Genomic DNA, 23918 nt, shown 5'->3' with positions numbered 1-23918 from the left:
CGAACCAATGGCAACGGCGGTACTTCTTTTTCTAACATAATCCAGTCAGCATTTGGGACGTTGAGCAATTTTCTTTTGGAGGGTATCCGAAAAAGGAAAACCTGCTGCCTCGCCTAGAAGTGTGTGTAACTTTTCTGAGTTGCCTGCGAACAATGGGCCTCCAGTTTTTGTGTCTTGTTTTTATTATCATCTTTTATTATTTTTTGACTTGATCTTTCTGGTTTGATTGTTTCTTTCTTTTCTTGCAATGATTCCCCTTTTATAGGCTGCTCTTTGCTCGAGTGAAGCCCGGTTTGGTGGTTTTTTCTTTTTTTCAATAAGGGGCCCGAGTTGAAGTGGTTTGGTGGAGGACAATGGTGCTCGGAACACTCGTACATTTACATCACCATTATACCTATTTGCTTAAGATTCAGAACGGCAGTCCTATCTTGTCTAGAGCGATCTGGATGGGGGAGGTTGACGCATGTACGTATTAGATCTAGTGGCCTAGTAGACAATTAGTAATTCAGTATTTGCACACAATTCTAACGCTTTTTTTGTCCTGCTTCGCCTCTACCTCCCTACCTCCCTACCTGTGATGGTGGTGGTGTTGAGGCCGACATTTGTTTACACGTTGAAGTGGTTTAGCTGACATTTCTAGCATGTCTTGGCGAGGAATTCTGTCGCGTCCTGGCTCGCGTTCTGCCGGGGAAGCTTAGTGGACCGAGGGCATTGATTGTCTGGAATGTGTTGTGGACAGGCGGGGAGACCTGTGCATGAGGTTGAATAAGGTTCGTTGGCCTCTTTGCAAACAGCCAATGAGTAGACCGTGCGTGGCGATGTGGTTTTGGCTGTGGGGAACAGAGCATGCGGGAGAAGCCGTCGCGCCGTCTCTGGGCTCGATCTGGAGGTGGCTGTGACGGCTGGGTTAGCGATCGCAAATACGAGCAACTCCACTTGTGCTGACTTGTGAATTTGAATTATGTATGAGTTGTGAAGTGTTCATTGATGGTGGATAAGTGGACGGCTCAATACATGTCGCGCGATGCTCTCGGCGATGGCTGTTGGGAGTTTGATGACTCGCCCGTGCTGTGTGGTAGTATCGATGGTAATTTGATGCATTGTACAGAGTACGGAGTGCTCCGTACTCCATAGATGCATTGGAAAAGCTGGTGCATCGGCTGGAGATAACTTGGATTAGCGAGATGACAAGACAAGGGAAGAGATGCTGAGTTGGAAGGTCAGGCCCGAGGAGATAAGCATCGCTGGCGGTATCGAGGCGGACCGCTCTAGTAGAGGCATCTTCTGCTGTGGAGATCCCAAGTATAACTCCGTACAGAGTTAGTACTCCGTACATGGAATCTCATCGTTCGAGGCGCAAGCTGGGTCGATTTTGGTCTGAACAGTCGCTGGAACCTGTCAGGTTGTTTGAGGAATTGTCTGGTGTGCCCCATATCTCCTCTCGTGGATAAAGTGAGGTATTGGCTGCTCTGGTCGGATTGACGCCATTGCAAAACCTTGGCTGAGGTCTGCTACATAGAAGTTCCTCGCAGGTATGATGTTGTTTGCTGCTAGAATTGTCGTCCCAGAGAGTGCTTGGAGACGTCTCAGATGTCAGTTCCGGATGAGTAGACTGGGTCCGTCTTCCAAGACGGTTATTTGGTGACAATTGATTCTTTGTTCCCCATTTCAAAAATTTTGCAGAAACTCCTGCATGAATCCATGGCCATCGTTGTCTGCGCCACTTTTAAATGCACCCTCAAGCAAGAGCTACCCACGCGGCAGCTTCCGATTAGCTTGCAGTTCTTCCCTTGTTCCAGCTCCGTCTCTAATTCGACGCCATCCTGTGGCATAAGCGCCTGACTTGAACTCTGCCTGATTTTGGCATATGCCTTGCACAATCTGAAGCAACTGCATGCCCCATCTCAAGCGTCTCATTATGAGGCCACCAGTGATGAGATCATCTCCGTGTGTTCCTGTATTCCCCTCATCATGGAATCTTACATCTCAGGCCGACATCTTACTGCCTTGCCAGTTTTGTTGGTGCCATGGCGTTGGAGGCTCTGGGCGTCGCCTCAAGCGTCATAGCCGTGATCGAAATATCCGGACGTGTGGCAGCAATATGCTTCCAGTACTCGAAAGGGGTGAAAAATGCAAAGTTCGAAGTCAACCGTCTACTACGAGAGGTCAACAACCTCGGTGAGACGACCAGCAGTGTCCAGGATTTACTCGATGGCCCCTGTGGGAACAGACTGAAGACGTCGAGCAAGCTCTTGGATGCGATTGAAGAGGCACGGGTTCATTTGAGCAAATTAAATGACGATTTGAGCCCGTCGTCGGGCCAAAAAATATTCCGTAGGCTGAGAATTGGCGCGCTCAAATGGCCGTTAAAGAGCAAAGATGTGGAAAAAGCCGTCAAGCAACTTGGACGGTGTGGGCAGAATATATCACTTGCTTTGCAAGTCGATCAAACGTGAGCTGTTGAAAAACGCTAAGCCTCCCCTTTCTACCGTACTAACACATATATATCTTAGGTCCGTCCTACTGAGTCTTGATCAAAAAGCTGTCTTGAGTCGCCTGCCCATAGCAGCCGGAGCAACTTACGACTCGTTTAGTGAAGAGGGCAACCCGACCTGCATGGAAAATACTCGTGTCTCTCTTTTAGACTCGATAACGCAATGGGTGGACGATCCATATGCTGAGTCTATATTTTGGCTCAATGGCATGGCTGGCACTGGGAAGTCTACTATTGCACGGACTGTTTCTCGAATACTTGCGAGGACCAGTTGTCTTGGCGCTAGCTTCTTCTTCAAGAGAGGTGAGGCGGACAGAGATAACCTCCGCAGACTCTTCACTACCGTTGCCGCCCAGCTGACGACCCGATTGCCTGACTCGGCCACACACATGAAGGATGCGATAGATGCTGACCCAACCATATTCCAGAAGGCGATGCTGGAACAATTCGACAAACTGATACTACAACCACTGTCAAGAATCGTTCCTACCTCACTGAAGTCGTTTACGTTAGTGATACTCATAGACGCATTGGACGAATGCGGCGGCTCATACGATGACATTCGGCGTGTAATTCACATATTGTCCCGAACTAGCACTCTCAAGACACTGCGTATTCGAGTCTTCGTCACAAGTAGACCTGAGCTGCCTATTCGGATTGGGTTTAGCTTGGTTAACATCTTGTACCGGAACGTGGCACTTCAAGAGATGCCCGAATACGTTATACAACATGATATTAGCATGTTCCTTGAGCATCAACTGGCAAAAATACGTGGAGAGTACAATGTCACAGTGTCAGAAGACCGACGCCTGCCACTTACATGGCCTGGTCATGAGACGGTTCAGGCACTGGTGAGGATGGCTACCCCTCTCTTTATTTTTGCTGCCACTGTTTGCCGCTTTCTCGCAGATCTGCGTTGGCACCCAGACGACCAGCTTGCGAAGGTGTTGCGTTATCAGACTAGAACGCAGCAGTCAAAGCTTGATGCTACCTATCGCCCCGTGTTGGACCCGCTGATTGAGGGTCTTGACAAAAAGGAACAAGTCGAGCTCCTGCAGCAATTTCGAGCGATTGTTGGGTCAATTATCATTTTGGCCCGTCCCCTTTCCGTTCTCTCACTGGAGAGGATACTGTGTATTCCCAAGAGATCCATTGAGCATCAATTGGATGGCCTGTATTCCGTGTTGAGCGTGCCAAAGGTGTCGGATGCTCCTGTCAGATTGCTACATCTATCATTTCGGGATTTTCTCCTGGATCCTGACAAGAAGGACGATAATCCTTTCTGGGTAAATGAAAGTACCGCACATGACACAATGGCCTCCAACTGTTTTCGCTTAATGGATGATTCTCTCCGAAAAAATATTTGCAACCTTGAGGATCCGGCGGCGTTGCAGTCTTCTATCGACCCGGAAAGAGTGAATGAGTGTATACCCGACGATGTTCAGTATGCTTGCGCCAACTGGGTGCTGCATCTTCAGTTGTCGAAATCCACCTTAAGCAACAACGGTGAAGCTCATGAGTTTCTTAAAAAAAGATTTGTGGATTGGATCGAGGCTCTCAGTTTAATGGGACGAGTCAGGGAGACCATCGGCATGATGAAGGCTTTGAAGGGGCTGTTGGCTGTAAGTGTCTATGGTACCGGATCATCGCCTGAAAGGAAATTTGGCGTTGACAAAACAACAGGCTCAAAATAGTGAAGAACTTTCGGACTTGATTGGAGACGCCTACCGATTTCTGTTGGCAAACATGGGAACAATTTCCTCATACCCGTTACAGCTGTATTCATCGGCTCTTCTATTCTCCCCTAAAGAGAGCTCTATCAGAAACCTATTTTACAATAGTATTCCTCAATGGATTCGCTCCTGGCCAGATACACAATCCCGATGGGGTAGCTGTCTACAGATCCTCGAGGGACATACGAATTCAGTCAATACCGCCAAATTCGCGCCTGTTAGTGCACGTATGGTATCTGCATCGGCGGATAGAACAGTAAGAATTTGGGATACGAATACTGGAGAATGTTTACAAGTAATCCATAATCCAGTTGGAGTCAGTTCTGCAATGTTCTCGCACGATGAAAGACTTGTCGTTGCGGCTTGCGACGACGGGATCATTCGACTATGGGATGTTGATACAGAGGAATGCGTACAAGAACTTAGAGGCCATAGTGGAAAGGTTTCGTCTGCTGTTTTTTCCAGTGACTCCAAGCTTGTGGTCTCTGCATCGTTTGACAAAACTGCTCGGATTTGGGATTCTCTTACTGGAAAATGTACCATGGAGCTCCGCGGTCATGATCGTGAGGTTTCCTCTGTTTCTATATCCCGGGATTCGACACGCGTGTTAACGTCGTCCTATGACTCCAGCGTTCGAATCTGGCGCACTGTTGATGGAAAGCGGATAGGCAAACTGGAAACCGACTGTTGCAGCAATGTATGTGCTATTTCGAACGACGGGTCGATGGCAGTGGCGGGCTTAGGAAGTGGTTGTGTCGAGCTTTGGTGTCTCAAGTCATCAGAATTAATGAACCTCAGAGGACATATCGACCAGGTATGGGGCGTGACATTTTCGCCGGACGACTCCCTCATTGCCACATGTGAGGAGTCTGCAATTGTGAAGATATGGAATACAGAGACAGGCGAGCCCATACAGGTCTTTTATGGCCATCAGAGCGCCGCTCATGGTGTTGACTTTTCACCGGACTCATCCATGGTTGCTTCAGCGTCATGGGATGGCACTGTCTGCCTCTGGTCAGTAGGGGATTATGGGGTTCAAGTAGATGATTCCACAACAAATTTTTACATCGCCCCAAATAGTAAGTATTTGATATCGCAGTCTTATCGAGACGACATGGTAGTCTGGGACATTGCCACTCAAAAGCGCATCCATACAATCGAAAACGGTTGTTGCCTTTCGGATCCTATCGTCTTCTCCTCTGATTCAACTCGAGTAGCGACACAATCTGGAGGTTCTATTCAAATTTGGGATATAAACAAAGGAGAGCTGATATCTGAGTTCTCTTCCAATATTGGCCGTGTCACATCCCTTGCCTTTTCCAAGGACGGCCAATACCTTGTTTGTGGCAGTGAAACTTTGGGTGTAGAATTTTGGCACTTGGGCAAAGAAGAATCCGTTCGACTGCGGCTACAGAGTCTACCTCGTGGTTTTGGGCGAGGTGAAAAAGTTTTGGTGTCGCCCGATATGAAATATGTTGTCTTTGGCCATAATAATGCCCTAGAAATCTGGTCTTTTCCCCTCCAATCCCCTATACAGAAGATTTTGAAGCCTTTTCCAAGCGGTGGCCCTTTTCAAACAGCCCAATTTTCGCCAGATGGAAGACTTCTGGCTGTGGCATTTATTGGCGGGGCATATATCTATGATACAACGTCTTGGGGAAGAGTAACGCAACTTGATGGCGTCAGGGGCACTGTCGAAGCCGCGCTTTTTTGGCCAGATTCTACCATGGTAGCGTTTTCGCAATACAGGAGGGAAGGAGCTCACATTCGCATCTGTTGTACAGCTTCGGGTCACTGTGTGCAGACCATCAGCACTGGACAGATATCAAATCGTCTGTCACTCGACGCCACAGCGCAGTTTCTCTTGACTGACATAGGATCGATTCCAGGAAGTTGCCTGAATTTTGCAACGGACAAAACAGTCAACGTCAACTCAGAAGACGTTGTTTCTGGATATTCAATTAGTCGGGATTCGTGTTGGATTCTCTGGAATGGCGAGCGTCTAGTCTGGGTCCCAATGGAATTTCGAAACTCCCCAAGAGCAGTATTTGACGATATTGTCGTCCTTGGGTCCTGCTTCTCTGACAGGCTGGGCTTTATTCAGTTTGACGCTAACAAGATGCCAATGCGAGCCAAACCCTGAAAATGTAATCATGTATCGCATTACACCTTTCCAAAGTACCGTTTCAAAAGGTAAAGCGACGAAAGACTTTTGCGATGGACTATAGGTTGACGAAATCACGTTGACCAGACATAGCAGCATTTCATTGAGGATGAATTAGCCTTGCGGACTGTGGTATTTAGTGTTGATTTATGCTTTGGACAGTTTTAGTGCACTCCTCAATTGACTCTTTGCATCCAAACTTTACACGATATTGTGATCCTCCTTGAGTTTTTCAACCCTCGTCACATACTGTTCTGGGCCCTCTCGGGCGTAGAATAACCCGACCTAGATGCGAACATGCCAGGGGCAGGTTCCTTGGTGATGTCGAAGCCAACCGCGGTCTTGTAGAGGCATAGCTAGTAGCATCAATGAAGTTAGTCCCCATTACCCGATGACTTGCCAGCCCTCTCGGACCTCCTCAAGAATACGCATCGTGAAGCTCAAGCGATGAGTCCCTCTGACTGATTGTAAAATTTGTATTGCTTGGCAAGGTGGCTGCCTATCCAACGTTCAACTCCGAGGATGTGCTTTATTGGCTTTGTCACGGACCTCCCGCAGTTACGGCCAACCAAGCATCAGACGTTTGGGGTGCAAATTCATAAATAGTCTTTCGATAGTGCTCCAAACTAGCCTATGCCATGTGCCAACGACACCCAAGGGTCCTACATGGAAAGCGTTTAGGAATTGCTGCGAACAGCGCAGCACACGCTATCACAGGTTTCGTTGTACGTCGTGTTCAATACACACCAATGGTGCATTTCAATTTTTTTTTATCCCACTCCGCCAAAACATTACAGTTTGAGATTACTGGCCAGATTTCTTCCCTTTCTTGTACTCCTCCACGAGCTGAATGTACTTCTCCTGAGCTTGCTCTGCGGTCTTTCCCTCGTCGACTTTAGCCTTCCAGCTCCTCCACTTCTCCTTCCGCTGCTCGGCAAAACAAACGTTAGCAACCAAAGCTTGGGAAAGACAGGAATACTACATTACAGAGTGCGAAAGCTGGACGGAGGCGATTCCTTACGCGAATGTCAAACATGCCAGGGGCAGGCTCTTTGGTAATGTCGCAGCCAGTAGCGATCTTGTAGTAGCCTAGTATCATGAATGGATTTTAGCCCCAGTACCCAATGATTGACCAGTCCCGATGAATCTCCCTGGGAAAACGAACCGTAGAGTTCAAGTAACTGGTCGTTTGAAAGGTTTATTCCCATCCCCGGCAGCTTTTGGACCTCCTCATTGGCCGCGTTATTGAAGACCGGGTTGCTAGTTTTGGCCGACATGGTGGCGGATGAAGCAGTGTTACTTTAGGAAAATAGATGGGGCTTACAAAGAACAAACAAAGAAGCTTGCAACTTGAAGCAAGATGTATGCAAGACGGAGAAAGGATCAGGACTGTCCCTCAACACGTGGAGCTGGAGATGTTGGGGCAAGGGGAAAATGGCGGAAGAGTCTGGTCAGCTGTCTGGTGACTTGCCTTCTCCCCCCCACCTGCCACTCCCCAGCTCCTCGGCGGGGTACACAAACCACGAGCACAACAAAAAGCTCTCTTCACCAAGCCTAATAGAGGGGGAATCTACGGCCCAGGCAGGTGACGTCTTTGGCGAGTCCATTGGCCGAGTTGTGAGGATGAAGCCCCATTTGGTGTCTGGCGGGTGGAGCGGGCTCTTCCCTCATCAGGTGCTCAACGGCAGGCACAAGTGGAAAGTGTCAAGACACTGCGGGCCATTGGAGCGTTTCCCTTTGAGGGGCTAGCGTCTCGTGCTGGGGGGCTTGCTTCTGGCATCTGATGGCATGTGTACTTAAGTAATGTTGCGATGAGACGAACGTGGCAGACGAGTTGTTCAGGGCGATGTTGTGGTTGTATAAGAGCGGTGGGCTTTTTTTTTTTTTTTTTGCATTCCTTTTTTTTTTTGGGCGTCACCGGTTCCTGTTGGCCGCATGGAAAAGCACGGGTACCTTGCCAGGGGAGTGGGATATGGCTGAATGCCGGTCTGGGTTTAAACTCTATGCTGTTGGGAGCATTTCCCAGTTCCTTGGGAGAGAGGACCAACAGCTCGCCAAGGTGTGACAAGGTCACGTATGCAGTATTTTGGTGCTGCGTACGGAGGTGCATTGCTCACTTGGCTTGTGCTGGTCTGATGAATCATCTTCACATGAAAGCGTCAACGGTGGGTGGGAGCATGCGGTGGGTCTGGAAGGTGCGCCGCAACGATGGATGTTGAAGATGGGGGTTGAAGAGCAGCCGGTGTGATTTCTCACGTTGACGTCTTTGAACGCCATGACGAAGCAACCTTGATGGATCCTTGTTTGGGACAAACAGTGCCGTAGGTCAGATAAAATCGAGTCTGGGGGAGCTTCGAAACTCCGAGTCGTCATACATCGTCGCCCGACGAGACAACTTCAGACACAGACAAGATGGGAAGGAGCAGGTAGACAACAACAAAAACGCATAGCATCGTAAATCCTTCCATCACAGTCACTTCCCCCGAGCCCCGCTCGTCTCCGAAATGTCCAAAACCGTCGTCGTCCTCGGCGGCTCATTAGGCGGCCTTGCCGTCACTCACCGTCTGCTCAAGTACACGCTTCCTCACGAGCCGGATCTCAAAGTAATATTAATCACAAAGGTGCCTCGCCTCCTCCCCCCTTCTCACTTCCAACCAAGCTCAATGTAATAGAACTCCCATTTCTACTGGAACATTGCGTCCATCCGCGCCGTCATCCCCGGCGTCCTCAAAGATGAGCAGATCCTGCAGCCCATCGAGCCCGGCCTCGCGCAATACCCCCCCAACAGCGTAGAATTCGTCCTCGGCGAAGCTACAAGCCTGGACACGGCCTCCAAAACAGTCCACCTCTCGACGGCCGGCGACACCCGCGCCATTGCATACGACTACTTCGTCATCGCGACAGGATCGACCAGCAAGTCGCCCTCGATGCCGTGGAAAGCCTCGTCCACCCACGAGGCGTGCGTCGAGGCCCTGCACACAGCGGCAGACGGTATCCGAAGGGCGCCGCACATCGTGGTAGCCGGGGCGGGCGCGACGGGCGTAGAGCTCGCGGGCGAGATACGCTTCGAGTATCGGGACAAGACGGTGGTGCTGCTGTCGTCGGGCGAGCAGCTCCTTAGCGGGGACGGCATCGCGTCCGCGGCGGAGAGGGAGCTGGTGAAGCTGGGCGTCACGATCCGCAGAGGCGTGCGGGTGGCCGGCACCGAGGAGAAGGAGGGAGGCAGGACCGTCGTGAGGCTAGAGGGGGGCGAGGAGCTGGAGACGGACCTGTATCTCCCGACGATGGGGTTCGTGCCCAACACGGCGTACCTGCCGGGCGGCTTCTTGAACGACAGCGGCTACGTGCATGTCGATGAGTACATGGGCGTTGCGGCCCAGGAAGCCGGGGGCACGGTGTGGGCGGTTGGGGATGCGGTTTCGAAGCCGAGGGCTGGGTTTCTCATCACGGAGGCGCAGGCAGCGGGCGTGGCCAAGAATATCGATCTGGTGCTACGAGGTAGAGACCAGCAGGCTGTCCATGGCCCGTCGATAGACATATTCATTTGTTCGACGGGCCGCTCCAGGGCCGCGGGACGGTTTGGCTTCGTCCCCATGCCGTCCCTGGCGGCGTGGCTCGGCAAGGGCCGCACGCTGGGGGTAGAGCGGACGAAAAAGTACGTCGATGGGAGTATGTGGTGATGGAGAGGTAGACAATAGATGGACATGGCACGTCGTCCAGGGGTTGTGTGGCACGCTGTACAAATTAGATTTTCGTCTAATGCTTTAGACATAGGTTCGCTGAATCCAACATCCTGCTCCATTCTTTGACAAAAAATACATCACGCCTTCTCTGCGTCAATCTGTCTCCGCAAATCATCCAATACCGCTTGTCTCGAACTCAAATGCGTCTCCAAACCCTCGACTTGCTCCCTCACTGTCTGCAAATCTTCTGACACGCTCTTCAGGCTTGAACCAACAGCGCTCTTGCCCCTCCCCTCTTCCAATTCTCTCAATTCTCTGCGCTTATAGTCCAGCAGCTGGTCGAGTTCCCTCCTTACAAGTGCAGGCTTGGAATCTCTCTTGCCGCCTTTCCGCTGATCGGCCATGTCCTCAACCTTTTGAATCTTGGTTTCCAAGTCGGCAAGTTGTCGCTTCAACCGAACCTCCTCCCAATCTTCCGTCTTTTCCGTCGAGAAGTCGGTGCCAGCTGTCTTGAATCCGCTTCGACCCAGGCGTGTGAGGTACTGTTCACCGAATTTCGTCTTTCGACCGGTCGAGGTAGAGTCGTCGGCCTTGGTGGCCCATCGTGAGTTGGTGCCTGCTCGTTGGCTGTCCAGCTGGTAGTCTATCTGGTTGCGCTCGAAGCTGGAGCGCAGCGAGGCAGGAACGCTACGGGGGATGCGGAAGCCTTCGTGGCGGTAATTAAGGATGTGGAGGAATGCGAGGCAGGCGTCTTTGTTGATAGTCGAGCCGGCGGAGGGGTTGACGAGGTTCCAAGCTGATCTGACATCGGTGTCGGGGACGTCGAGAGATTCGTAGAGTTCTTCGAGGGCGTTGACTAGTAGAAGCAGATGAGAGGGTGCGCAGACGGACGCAAAAAGCCGGACGAGACTCACATGATACTTCACCCCGCATATCCCGGTTCTCTTGATAAATGTGCTCGTATTTGGCCTTGTCCCCGGGCTTCATGTACCACTCAAAGCCATCCTTGAGACCTAGATCGTCTGAGTCGTCTTCGACCTGCTCAAACTGCGGCTGCTTGCCGGCGATGGCACGAGTTGCCTGAACAAGATGAGCCTTGGACTCGGGGACCAGCCAGTCGGGGAGTGTCTTGGGGACGTCGGCATATTCCTGATCATCATAAGTATTCGCAAAGCCTGAGTCTCGTGGTCGGTGCATCATACTCCGTTCAGAATGTCAAAAATGAGTCGCATGGCGACACAGAACTCCTCAAAGTCCAAGTTTCCATCATTGTCAACGTCGGCCAAATCCCACACGCGCTCCAGCTGATCATCGCGGAGACCGCTGTTCTTCAGAACCGGGGCTGCTTGTTCGCCGGTGAGGAACTGGCCACCGCCTGTTCGGTCGGAGAAGATGTTCCAGTACGTCTCAATCTCCTTGGCCTCAATCTTGGGAGGCGCCATGATTGCCGGGCGCTGAGGCTGCCGGGGGTCGGGCGGCAGCAGGTCAATTCGGGTGCGGATGAGAGTTGGAGATGGACGCTCTGTGCGGTTTGTTGTATGGCTGCGTGCGCCGTGAAGGGGATGAAGGATGCCAAAGTTCCAAGACCAAGGAAGACGAGGCACACACGATGGCTTGAGTGACGAAGCTCCTGGCTTGAGGTTGTGGACTTGTCGGTACACTTCAGACACCAGACCAGATTCAATTAACAGCACTGTGCTGATTTCAGTTAGCCCGAGGCTGTGTTCAGTGACTGTGCAGCCCCAGTTGTCCTCAAGTGCTGGTCTAATAAGGCCAGGCTCTACATGTACATAAGCCCCTCCAGCAAGGTACCTGGGCAGTTGGCTGATGACTCAGCCATGGAGCAAAACATTCTGTCAGGACATTCTTTATCGGGTGCCTAGGTACATACCTTTAGATATACCGGCATCTTGTTTTGCAAGGCTAGATACCTTGGCCTCCCATTGTACTCCGTCCTCCGTAGTTAATATGTAGGAAGCCAGAGTTGGATCTTGTAATGGTACAGAGCACGGCACAGCCTGGTTCAAGTGGTGGGGGCTCCTTGAATAGTATAGTACATACTTGCTGTTCTTCTTCTTCTTCTTCTTCTTTTATTTTGTTAATTAAATCGTTAACTGGATAGTTTCGGATTGGTCTCAAGGGGCAAACAAGTTGCCGCGTCTTCAAATAAAACATTGAGACTCCGAATACTGACCAGTCGACGCAGCGTGGTTTGTCACTTGTCGTGGGTCAACGGACCAGGATGACAGCCCCACATGCAACTGTGGACGCCCGCAATTTACGTCGTGCCTCGAGGGGCAAACCGAAATGTTGGTTAAATTGAGATTGGACCCTTTCCCGCCGAGACGACACCAACAACATCTGGACTCTCCTGCGTCCTCTCGCAAAGGCCGGCAGCGCAAAACCTCGGACGAGCTTGATCTACTCTCCACAGTCTCGAAAATAACACCAAGATGGCGACCACCACCGTCACGGTCACTGAGACCCGAACAGAGCCCATGACGGCTGACACCATCCTCCGCCTCTTCCCCGACATCGACACCAGCTCGGAGGCACTTTCCGGCCACGACGAGGAGCAGATCCGGCTGATGGACGAGGTGTGCATTGTGCTGGATGATAATGACATGCCAGTAGGCAAGGCCAGCAAAAAGCTCTGTATGATGTGACGGGGTTCCTCACGAAGCCAGTGACCAATGGTGTATGCTAATTGTGTATCCGTCCAGGCCACCTCATGTCCAACATTGACAAGGGACTGTTGCACCGGGCCTTTTCCGTCTTCCTGTTCAACGACAAAAACGAGCTGCTCCTCCAGCAGCGTGCCTCCGAAAAGATCACCTTCCCCGACATGTGGACCAACACCTGCTGCTCGCACCCTCTGGCCGTGTCCGGCGAGACTGGCTCCAACCTTCCCGATGCTATTGAAGGAGCGAAGCGTGCGGCGCAGCGAAAGCTTGAGCACGAGCTGGGCATTAAAAAGGAGCAGGTTCCAATCGAAAAGTTCCGATTCCTCACACGTATTCACTACAAGGCTCCCAGTGACGGCAAGTGGGGAGAACATGAAAGTAAGCAATCTGATTGCTTGAGGGGCAGATGAAAAACGTGTTGGATAATGGGAGCCCAATAACGTGCTTGCTAACCGGACACTTAGTTGACTACATCCTGTTCATCAAGACGAACGTCGATCTCAAGCCCAACCCCAACGAGGTCCAGGCCACTCAGTACGTCAGCGCTGACAAACTCAAGAAGCTATTCGAGGACCCCTCGTTGAAGTTCACCCCCTGGTTCAAGCTCATTTGCAACTCGATGCTGTTTGAGTGGTGGGCGAGCCTTGACTCTGGTCTGGAGAAGTACACCAACGAGCAGGAAATCCGACGCATGCTGTAAAGTGACCACTGCATTATGTGAGTGTGCATGTGTGTGAGGGGTACAGAGAGAAAGGGACGAATAGAGATGCAGAGCGGGCGGACACATACATCTTTGCGAGTCGCTGGCATGGCAGGAGAGAGAGAGGGTCACCCGAGAGGAGGATAGCTGCTGACAGCGGCTGAATGCTTGTGGCGTCGGCCTGTGGGCGGATAAGCCGCAGACTCGGACTTGGTTGGAAGATAATTATGTAAAGCAGACACGCAGCTTTTCTATACAAAGTACATACATACATTTAGCGGCAATGCATTTGGGCCCGGACCGGAGAGTGTGTCGTCAATTCCAGCGTGGTCATTTTCGGGACGATCAATATCACAGCATCCGGGTGATGGCATCCAATAACCAGCAGCTTAGTCCGCAGCAACAGCGCCAGCTTGCATAGACCGTCTGACGCAGCACTTGGGCGCCAAGCCTTGCCGTGCTCATCGTGTCTGGTATCGTGGTGCGCACACGGAGTCACGGACCATTGAAGCTTTGAATCCCGTCGGCGCCCAGCACCACTGTAGCGTGACCATTAATGCATGCAGGAAGGACAGAGGGGTATGGTCGAGGTGACGCCTCGGTGAGCCACGTAGCCAAGCGTACACGGATGATGAGTGAAGGCTGATGCGCTGCAGCGCCCGTGACGTAACGGATGTGATGCGCGAAGCCATGGGCACGGGCACGGAGGGTCAGCCTGGCAGTGCTCGAGCTCAAGCGCTGTGCAAAGGAGGCCGAGGCGCCCGCTCTTCGGCGGCGAAAAGAGCGTCCACGGCTGGTGGCAGCGAGGCACGCAGATCCACTAAAAAGCCCCGTAGCTGGGCCGCCTCAGCGGTGTCCACGGTGCTGGACGGCCTGGTGCACGTGCTAGCGGTCCCTGGCAGCGCCCGTGGTATTAGTGCCCGTGGTAGCGCCCGTTTGACAGCTCCGCGCCGTGTCTGGTGGCTGAGTGACGAGAGCATTGAAACCGCAAGCAATGAATGACTCACTACCGGTACACTTGTTGATGATAGAGCCGTCTTGGCAGCAATGGGTGGAGCGCGCAATGAGGGACATGGAGGCACTCACGGTGTGCCGGCTGGCTCATCCGGCAGCCGGTGTCCGAGGTGGCCGACACCAGACCAAGACCACCAAGAGAACACAGCCGCATCCTAACTTGTCTACGGCTTCCACTCCGCCCCTCCTTTGCATGATCTTGTGATCCATGGATTGCTCCGAGACCAGCGTCCCGGTATTCCTGGCCAACGAGATGGCAGTGTTTACGGTTCCCGGTGCTTGGCTAGTGATTCGGGGCGCAGAAATGCCGGACTCGGTAGGTGAGCGACACCGACGCAAGCCTCTTGCTCGACTCCCCGTCTCATGTCTTAGACTTCGTGGCCAGACATGGAAGGCGCGGCAGGCTTGGTCTCAGTCCATAAGTTAAGGTTGTTTTACCCCAGCGGGTCAAGTTGCTTATCTATCCTATCCTTTCATACTTTAGGCCCGACTCTCCCCAAGCACATACCTTTAACTTTTTTCAACCATACTCGACACATTCATCTTTGAACCTCATCCTCCCTGGCAGCTGTTACCAAACCAGCTTCTCGCCTCTGTTGTGTGCGCATCCGCCACCAGTGTCGTCGGATTCACACTCCACGCACATAGAACCTCAATACAACCACTTTCAGGCTTTCTGCGAAGACCCCAATCTCGTCCCCCCTCCTCTCCTCTAAATCGTTTTGACGCTCCTCCAGCCCTCGTCTCATTTATTGGGCATGACTCGTCGCGAACGATACTCTGCTGGCATAATAACTAGTGACTGGGCCACAGTTTGCAAAATGTACTGAACAAGAAGAGAAAAGAAAACCCATGCATGATTTTCAGCTGAAAAAGCAGAGACAAGATCCAAAAAGACGAGCAGCCAGTTTCTCACCATGCTTCTTCAATCCTTCAGCTCTGTTTTTGCCCCGTGGTGACTGGGTGCCAACCTTTTTGTGATTGCAACTGATGCCTTTTCCTTTCTCGCTTTGGCCCCCGAAAGCGAGATCGAACCCAGAAAAGAAAAAAATGATTTCCCCCATCTGTTCTGTCTTCTGTTGCAGTCTAACAAGCTAGGTAGAAGTAAACATAAACGCCCACCAACATGGCGCAGGTCAACCACGTCCAAACCCGCCCTCATCCTAATCCCCGGTTGTCCTTGATTCCGCCAACATGGGAGACAGAGGTTCGCGAACTCACCTTGCATGAGCGCCGAGAGGCCAGCCTTGCTCTTGCCCACAGCTTCGCTGCCGATCCGCTGTCCCTGTATGTCATGGGCGTGGATGACGCGACTTGCTGGCCGTCCGAGAAGCTTTGGAGGCTGCATGTCCGACTCATGCAGTACTCGTATGTTTCGTACCGGCTCAGGGGCCTTGCAACGGCCATCGGCGGAGACTTCGACGCCATTGCATTGTGGTGAGTGTGAAACACAATCCTCACGATCCTTGTTCTTTTGCAGGGCGGCCATACCATTGCCGGCTGCGGACCACGCTGACGTTTTCTTTTGTGTAGGATGCCCCCAGGGACAACCAACGACGACTGGCTCGCCACGCTCTGCAGCGGAACCTGGCGTCTGTGGTACCAGCTCTCTCGTGAGAGCCGGATACGTCTCTTCAATGAGCTGTATCCTGCGCTGCATGACACCAAGGCTGAGGTGTTGGGCGACCGCAACAGCGACAGCTATTACCTGGGCTACCTGGGCACCAAGGAGAGCTCGAGGGGCAAGGGACATGCCACCAAGTTGCTAAGACATATCATGGAAAAGGTAAAAGAGAGACGAGATGAAAATTAAGCCCCCTTCCTCCGTTCAGCCCCAAAAATGGACAGTAGATGCTGACATGGCCTCTTTTACTGTAGGCTGACGCTGAAAACCGTGCCATGTACCTCGAGTCGTCAAATGAGTCCAATAACCGATTCTACGCCAAATTTGGATTCGAACTGAAAAAGGAAATCGTCCTGACTCGTGGTCCGGTTCCTATCCGCCTGTTCTGCATGCTGCGGGAGCCTCAAAACGACAAGGCTAGTAGCTCGGTCGATATGGGGGGCGAAAAGGACTGATTGGAGTTTGACCAGATGTGTTTAATGTTTCTATTTTGTGCTATTTGATTGCGTGAGACTGTCTTTACCGCTTTGCAAGATTTCATTCTTCACACTCCTTTAAACGGATAGCGTAGGATTTGGCAATCTCAGACTGTTTTCAATACTTGAACAAAAGGAGACTGGAAACCTCCCTACCGCGTTGAGCTCATAGTATTTGCATATTAAGGAGAAATTGAAATCGTAACATGACTACCTGTGCCTTTATCCCGAAAAACACCTGTATTTACCCAGTGCAGTGCCCGAACCGAACCATACGGTCGCCAACGTCTTGTCCACGCTTGCCTAGCACTCCAAAATAGCCCAAGTCTCATCATCAACGGTCGTGTAAATCAAGCCCTGGCCCAGCAACTCATCCGCCGCTGCCAGCACATCCCTCACCGACATGCCCGTCGAGCTACTAATCACATTCAGATGGACCCCCTCGTTCATGCCGGGAGTCCCATTCATAAAGTTGAACATCCTCTTCGCCAGCGGCCCACAGCCAGACACCTTGCTCAGCATCTGCCCAGAACCACCACCGTTGGCGTTGCCCCCGTACGCGCCGCCGTCGACAAACATGCTCTCCCCGCCGCCGTTGGCCGCGCCGTCCTGCCCCAGCGGGCCCCTCGTCAAGTACAAGTGCACGTACGTCGCCTCCAACAAGTGGTAATTCACCTCGTTGAAGTCGGTGACGGGCCGGATGACGTGGGCGCCCACGTGGCGCTTGTTCGAAAACGACTTGAGGCGGCCCCATACGCGCACGTAGGAGTCGAGCTCGTACTGGTCTGCGTTGCCGTCGTCTGCCTTGTCCGCGTCGATCCACTTCTTGACTTCAATCTGGCCCGTGCCGTCGTCGATTTTCAGCGTCACGTTGGTGGGTTGCGGGTTGATGTTGCGGACCTGGCCGACAAAGGTGATTTGGGTTATGGCCGTGTTGTCGATTTTGAAGTCGGCGCCGGAGAAGGCCTCGTCTGCTTCGAGGATCTGCTTGACGGTTACGGGGCGGAGGGATTCATCTTGGTATGACTGGGGAGCAACATGGGACGTTAGAGAGCCGTTGGAAGGAGAGGGAAAGGGCTTTTTTTTTTTTTACTTTGCCGCCTTGACTGCCTGGTTGTGAACCACCGGCGAAGAAGCCGCCCGAGTCATCGCCGCCTTGGGCGCCGTAGCTCGTTTTGGAGTAGCCTGCATATGCTGCTGTGTATCTTGTTAGAAGACATGGACACGGTCTATTTCGGGAATAGGAGTGGTTTGCAGTGTTTGAACGTACACATGACTGGTTTGGACGGGGATATTTGCGTATGAAGAATTCACGGTGCCTCTGTGACGGTGGGAGACGCGTTTTGGGCGCGACTTTGGTTAATTGGATTTGCCCCGCGGTGTGGGGCGTTTGCAGCGAGACGAGATGAGTAAGCAGGTTGTTCGCTGCTGGGGCAAGGAGGATGAGATGATCAAGCTTATCGAGAGTCCGAGACCCACAGCCTGCCTCGACCTCGTCATTTTGCCTCGGCAACTGGTTGGCGCGGAGCTCCAGGCTCCAGCACTCCGTCTCGAGCTCGGATCCAAGCCGGAGACAAGGCGGGTGATGACTGGGCTTTCCCCAGCTTTTCGCATCTGACAGACGACTCCGTTCCTCGACCATCATTCATCCACCACCGCATTGTCTCTGTCTCATTCATCCGCAGCCTGTGCATCATTTGCGTCTTACGTGTTACATATTGTACCTCGACTCCTTTCGTGCGAAATAATCAGGCTTTTACGCCGCCCCGTTCATCGTCGAACATCACGAGCCCGGCCTCCCGGCGACACCCGTAACTTTTCTTTGGGGCAGCTTTGTTTGTACACGTATATATATAACCGACGTCCTCGTGCTCAGTCTTGCTGCGCCATGGGCAGATCACAGACTGCATCTCTCCCCATTATCCCGCTCGCCAGAGGCACCGTCCTGCTCCCTGGCCTAATTCAGCGAATCTCTGTCACTTCGAGCCGCCCCGATATCCCCGCGCTCCTCGCCCACGTCTACGAACAAGCTGCCGCCAAAGGCCCGGAGGGACGGATCGACAGTATACCCATCGCTTGCGTTCCGCTCTCATCACCCTTCGTGGGCCCCACGGGCCAGCTTCTCATCAACAATGGAGAGGAGATTGACACCTCGCAGCTTGCCGAGGTGAATCCCGGCAGTGCCAACAAGGCCGATGTCTTCGGATTTGGTGTTGCCGCCAAGATTGTCGGCATTGATGGGCGCGGTGCCGGCGAGTTTGCGCTCCGTGTTGAAGGTACTTCTCGTGTCAGAGTAGATAACATCTCTCGCGAGCGACCCTTTTTCCAGGGCAAGGTTACATACTTTAGCGATGAAAGTACGTCCCAATTTGATGTTCCTGCCAAGTGATCCAGCGGCGTGCTCTAACGATGCGTTTCTTTCTTAGTTGATATGGCCGACAAACAACTCCAGGATCTTTTTGGCTTGCTCAAAGCTCAGTCTCGCGAACTCGTTACCATCCTAAGAATCTCGTCGCTGTTACCACGTACTAAGAATGGGCCGGCATTATCACCCGGGCTTACGAAACGGCTAGAAATGCTCATCATGCGACGCGAGATCAAGGAAGCAGGGCTTCTGGCTGACTTCATGTCAAACCTTGTCGAGGCGTCCCACGAGGAGAAGCTGGGCGTGCTAGCTGCGCTGGATGTCAAGGTCAGAATCACAAAGGTCATTGAGCTGCTGGAGCGGCAAGTAGGGGGCATTAAGAACAATTTCAAGATTACTACATTCACCTCCGTCCCTGTCCAGATTCTCGACAGGCTAAATGACAATCCTAATAAGAGGAACAGCCCGGGTCTGCCAATTCCCGGCGTCAACTTCCTTTCGGGCGCTGGTCAGATGCCATCTGGCAACGATCAGGGAGACGAGCAAGAGGCCAATGAGCTTGATGAGCTGAAAAAGAAGCTGCAAAATGCCCAGCTCCCAGCCGAGGTGGCCAAGACTGTTGATAGAGAGCTGCGACGGCTGCAGAAAATGATGCCCATGAATCAGGAATATCAAGTTACGCGCAACTGGCTTGAAACTCTGTCAGAGATCCCCTGGGCAGCAGTAACAGATGATCGTCTGGGCCCTGAGACGCTGAACAGAGCACGGAAACAGCTTGATGATGACCATTACGGCTTGGACAAGGTCAAGAAGAGGTTGATCGAGTATCTCGCCGTTCTTCGTCTGAAGCAGTCTTTGAACGACGACGTTGAGGAGCAAATTCGTAAGGCCGAGGCAGAGATTGCCCCTGAGCATGATTCTGGCAACCCGCCCACTGAGAGCGCTGCGAACCCGGGGAACAGCGCAAAACTCCAGATCCTGAAATCAAAGAGGATGGTGGACAAGTCACCGATTATGCTTCTCGTCGGCCCGCCTGGAGTTGGCAAGACAAGTCTGGCCAAGTCCGTCGCCACGGCACTTGGAAGGAAGTTTCATCGCATCTCTCTCGGCGGCGTTAGAGACGAAGCCGAGATTCGTGGACACCGTCGAACATATGTTGCTGCTATGCCCGGCTTGATTGTTCAAGGTTTGCGAAAGGTTGGTGTTGCCAACCCAGTCTTCCTCTTAGATGAAATTGATAAGATCGGTATGGCCAGCGTCCACGGAGATCCCTCGGCCGCCATGCTCGAGGTCTTGGATCCAGAGCAGAACCATACCTTCCAGGACCACTACATAGGCATGCCGATCGACCTGTCCAAGATCCTCTTCATTGCCACGGCAAACAACTTGGACACCATTCCCGCGCCGCTCCTGGACCGCATGGAAATGATCTATCTCCCGGGCTACACTACCCTAGAGAAGCGTCATATTGCCATGCAGCACCTCGTTCCCAAGCAGATACGAGCCAATGGATTAGTCGAGGACCAAGTCACCTTCAACAAGGATGTTGTCTCCAAGATTATCGAGTCGTACACTCGTGAATCAGGGGTTCGCAACCTGGAACGAGAGATTGGGTCTGTATGCCGTGCGAAAGCTGTGGAGTATGCTGAGGCAAGAGATGGCGGGAGTATTGAAAAGTACAAGCCGCTTCTCACAATCGAGGACATTGAAAACATTCTCGGCATTGAAAAGTTTGAAGAGGAAATTGCCGAGAAGATCAGCCGCCCTGGTATTGTTACAGGTCTCGTGGCCTACAGCACCGGCGGCAACGGTAGTATCTTGTTTATTGAAGTCGCCGACATGCCTGGCAATGGCAGGGTACAGCTGACGGGCAAGCTTGGCGATGTCCTCAAGGAGAGTGTGGAAGTCGCCCTGACCTGGGTCAAGGCTCATGCCTACGAGTTGGGTCTCACTCCGGAGCCTACGACGGACATCATGAAGGACCGCAGCATTCACGTACACTGTCCTTCTGGTGCGATCCCCAAGGACGGGCCAAGCAGCGGTATCGGACAGGCTATTGCTCTCATCTCCTTGTTTTCTGGCAAGCCTGTGCCTCCAACAATGGCCATGACGGTATGTTACCAGCCCCTTTCTTCCTTATTGTCTCGAGTCATTTGTCCAGGAACAGTCACTTGCATAGACGAGAGTGGCCCCATTGTGAGTCAATTCTTGCTAACACAGCATGATCCTGTTTAGGGTGAAATTTCTCTTCGCGGACGTGTCACGGCCGTTGGCGGCATCAAGGAGAAGCTCATTGGGGCTCTCCGGGCGGGCGTCAAAACAGTCTTGCTTCCAGCACAGAACAGGAAGGACGTCAAGGATTTGCCGCAGGAAGTCAAGGACGGCCTACAAATTGTACACGTTAGGTATGAGTTTCCTGCCTGCTCCTTGTATTTTTTTATTTTTTTCCGGCTCTTCAGCGCAGAAAAGCGGTGCATGATGCTTGATATTGTATACTTTGATTGCCTGTCGAAGAGCGGTTTCGAACTTGTCCGACATATTTCCCGGTTTTTTGGTGTTATTGCAACGCACACACTCTTGGGCCAAGGCCAAGAGGCCCAAGCACCACGTCAAGCTGACAAGTAAAGTTAAACTAACGTTTCAATTATATAGTCATATCTGGGAAGCGATCCGCTTAGTATGGCCGGACTCCCACTGGGCCGCGGATAGTCACTACGCCGGCATTGAGAGCCGGCTGTGAGGGTGTATATCGAACCCCATTTTGATGTCTGCGCTTGGATTACTATTTAGTGCTATTCAACGAATCAGCAATGCCATGCCAAACTAGCATTATTTGATACCGCCCTTTTCGCGTTTCATTTGTAGCCTCGTCGTTGATGCGGCGTTAGTCGGTTGTTGGTTGAGCTGGTTGTGATGGAACAAGGACCCCTAGTTTGGCTCCAGACCAGACAATCTACCTAGACCCGGCAATGGCGATGGCCAGCAGAGGAGGCGCGGAGATAATGCATAAGTTATAAATGTTTTTAATTTTTAATTTTCTTGAATTCCCTGGCATTGAGGGTCCCACAGCTACACTCCAGAGTCGGCGATGCCGTCTGACCACGGGGTCCAGTAAAACTACTAGGATAGGGGCAGTTTGTCGACCCCATCAGATAAACAGTGCATGTATATACAGTAGGTGGACAACAGTCACGATGGTACTCCGTAAGCAATTTTATACCTGAATTTATTATTTTTATTAATAATATTACCTTTAAAAGTATAAATTTTAGTGTAAAAATAGGTTATTATCGAGACTTTTGTCCAGTAACTGTATCCGTATGTGCGGAATATATCACTTGGCAAAGGGGGTCTGGAGGCGGAGGATACGCCTCATTTCGGCTGGTCATGTGGTTTTGCAACGGGTTTTGTCACATTTGGGTCTCCTGTTGGGTGAGTATCTCTTTAGATGCGGAATGGCTCGTGGAGACTCCCCTGCCATATAGTTTTCTTAGGTAAGCGAGTCTCCACGAGCCAGTCCGCATCTATAGAGATAAAAAAGAACAAGTCGTCCGGTGAGGTATACCGTATGCTCAGCAATCAGCAACCAGACATTAGCCAGCACGTACGGAGTACCCCCATGTTATCTCGTTTCCTGGCTCCTCCCACTTTTGCAATTTGTGCTATTTATGCATGTCGTACGATGGCTTTATAGAAGAGGGCCAACCCGGCGGGATGACAGGACAGAAGATGCACTGTACATAATTACTGCACGCCACCTTGAAATATGGCCACGATGTTTGTTTCGTTTAGAGTTTGCCGTCTTGAGCCGATGTCTTTTCCGACATGAACCATGCTTGTCCCTCTCCAGAAGCTCTTTGGACAGGAGGACCTGGTCATTTTCGAGCCAGGCTATGGCGGCAAATGATGTCAATACGGAGCTTCTGGCGACATTTCATCCAAGTTTATTTGCGGCAAGCCCATGTGCATCAACGCCGTTGCGCGCGCCAGGTCAAGGTTTGTTTCGAGCCAGTCCACACCGAGGCGTGTGTGCTTCAATCTCATCAGCCACATTGGATTGGCCCTTACTCCGTAGTGCGGAGAAGCATTTATCTTCCGACAGAGCACTCCGCATTCGGATGTCATAGTATGCACATGCATACTCCGTCCATACTAGTTTATGGCCGATAACATTGTCCCCGTCCATTTAAGCTAGTCCACTTAGTTGCCAACGGGCAATAAGTTCGGCATAGATTTGGGCGATGTATGTACATAAGACATAATATGTTAGCACGGCCACCGTTACTCCGAGTCATTAGTTACTCCGTAGCGATTCGTGCCATTCGCCTTGTTTCAACGGGTGGTGTAGACTCCGTACATGGCCATTGTAATGTGTTCAGTAGATAAAATATGGTGTTGAACACTCGGTGCTCCTCTCTTTCATGTGCGACCCGACTTGCATGCGTCTATGTCGTGTCACGTCGGGCCACTGCATGGTTTGGGTCTGAATCTTATCCGACAGCTGCTAACGACGCCTTCTCAGCCTCTGTAATGCAAGTAAGTGGGAGAAGGAAGCGGTGCCAGCTCGTACAAGTCCAAGTGCATCGATGCACTGGTGGCTAGGGGAGTGTAAAGTACTGTCGAGTCGCGCTGTATATTTTTGGGCGACATGTTGGTGTGCATGCGTGCCAGAGTTCAGGTTGACTGACTTGACTGGCATGTGCGATCTTGTTCTTGTCGCCCGGTTTCCTCTTGTCCTCTCTCGCACCCTATCTATCATGTCTACCCCATGGAATCTCAACTTTCCATGTTAAAACACACATTAGTTGGATGTATGTATGTATGGCTCAGTCTGCTACACCAGCTTCAGCCTGCCAAGGAACAGTGTGTTTCGCTATCCTTGCCTGATGGGGATGGGCATGTTTGGGATAGATTGTCTGTTCCATTTGCCATTTGCAGCCTTCGGGTTTCTGTTACATCGACCCCAACTAACTAGCAGTTG

The 23918-nt window shown here is 51.9% G+C and overlaps 9 protein-coding genes across 9 annotated transcripts; 6 read left to right on the top strand and 3 right to left on the bottom strand.

Annotated features, from left to right (window-relative positions):
• Positions 1-2027: 2027 nt before the first annotated feature.
• Positions 2028-6370, top strand: MAA_06448 (vegetative incompatibility protein HET-E-1; the record flags this gene model as incomplete). The annotated part of the gene is made up of 3 exons (XM_007824446.2): positions 2028-2452; positions 2514-4116; positions 4178-6370. 3 exons carry the CDS (start codon positions 2028-2030, stop codon positions 6368-6370), a joined length of 4221 nt encoding a protein of 1406 aa, XP_007822637.2.
• An 825-nt stretch (positions 6371-7195) lies between these two features.
• Positions 7196-7668, bottom strand: MAA_06449 (Acyl-CoA-binding protein, ACBP; the record flags this gene model as incomplete). The annotated part of the gene is made up of 3 exons (XM_007824447.1): positions 7196-7369; positions 7413-7480; positions 7557-7668. The coding sequence occupies 3 exons, from the start codon at positions 7666-7668 to the stop codon at positions 7196-7198; spliced, it is 354 nt and encodes a 117-aa protein (XP_007822638.1).
• Positions 7669-8895: 1227 nt separating this feature from the next.
• Positions 8896-10071, top strand: MAA_06450 (Pyridine nucleotide-disulfide oxidoreductase, FAD/NAD(P)-binding domain protein; the record flags this gene model as incomplete). Its single annotated transcript, XM_007824448.1, has 2 exons — positions 8896-8994; positions 9064-10071. The coding sequence occupies 2 exons, from the start codon at positions 8896-8898 to the stop codon at positions 10069-10071; spliced, it is 1107 nt and encodes a 368-aa protein (XP_007822639.1).
• Positions 10072-10211: 140 nt separating this feature from the next.
• MAA_06451 (calcium binding protein) lies at positions 10212-11914 on the bottom strand (the record flags this gene model as incomplete). The annotated part of the gene is made up of 4 exons (XM_007824449.2): positions 10212-10930; positions 10989-11223; positions 11277-11833; positions 11887-11914. 4 exons carry the CDS (start codon positions 11912-11914, stop codon positions 10212-10214), a joined length of 1539 nt encoding a protein of 512 aa, XP_007822640.2.
• Positions 11915-12527: 613 nt separating this feature from the next.
• MAA_06452 (Isopentenyl-diphosphate delta-isomerase, type 1) lies at positions 12528-13458 on the top strand (the record flags this gene model as incomplete). The annotated part of the gene is made up of 3 exons (XM_007824450.1): positions 12528-12729; positions 12798-13136; positions 13223-13458. 3 exons carry the CDS (start codon positions 12528-12530, stop codon positions 13456-13458), a joined length of 777 nt encoding a protein of 258 aa, XP_007822641.1.
• A 560-nt stretch (positions 13459-14018) lies between these two features.
• MAA_11339 (uncharacterized protein) lies at positions 14019-14460 on the top strand (the record flags this gene model as incomplete). Its single annotated transcript, XM_011413327.1, has 2 exons — positions 14019-14059; positions 14115-14460. The coding sequence occupies 2 exons, from the start codon at positions 14019-14021 to the stop codon at positions 14458-14460; spliced, it is 387 nt and encodes a 128-aa protein (XP_011411629.1).
• A 1138-nt stretch (positions 14461-15598) lies between these two features.
• MAA_06453 (GCN5-related N-acetyltransferase (GNAT) domain protein) lies at positions 15599-16551 on the top strand (the record flags this gene model as incomplete). Its single annotated transcript, XM_007824451.1, has 3 exons — positions 15599-15909; positions 16006-16258; positions 16351-16551. 3 exons carry the CDS (start codon positions 15599-15601, stop codon positions 16549-16551), a joined length of 765 nt encoding a protein of 254 aa, XP_007822642.1.
• Positions 16552-16875: 324 nt separating this feature from the next.
• MAA_06454 (DNA-directed RNA polymerase I subunit RPA1) lies at positions 16876-17846 on the bottom strand (the record flags this gene model as incomplete). The annotated part of the gene is made up of 3 exons (XM_007824452.1): positions 16876-17598; positions 17666-17769; positions 17843-17846. 3 exons carry the CDS (start codon positions 17844-17846, stop codon positions 16876-16878), a joined length of 831 nt encoding a protein of 276 aa, XP_007822643.1.
• A 614-nt stretch (positions 17847-18460) lies between these two features.
• MAA_06455 (Peptidase S16, Lon) lies at positions 18461-21677 on the top strand (the record flags this gene model as incomplete). The annotated part of the gene is made up of 4 exons (XM_007824453.1): positions 18461-18929; positions 18999-21049; positions 21173-21342; positions 21590-21677. The coding sequence occupies 4 exons, from the start codon at positions 18461-18463 to the stop codon at positions 21675-21677; spliced, it is 2778 nt and encodes a 925-aa protein (XP_007822644.1).
• Positions 21678-23918: the final 2241 nt, after the last annotated feature.

The sequence above is a fragment of the Metarhizium robertsii genome (assembly GCF_000187425.2).
Source record: "Metarhizium robertsii ARSEF 23 chromosome Unknown MAA_Scf_6, whole genome shotgun sequence".
Classification (NCBI taxonomy): domain Eukaryota; kingdom Fungi; phylum Ascomycota; class Sordariomycetes; order Hypocreales; family Clavicipitaceae; genus Metarhizium; species Metarhizium robertsii.
Note: the sequence above shows the minus strand (reverse complement) of the source record. Positions and strands in the feature narration are given on the sequence as shown.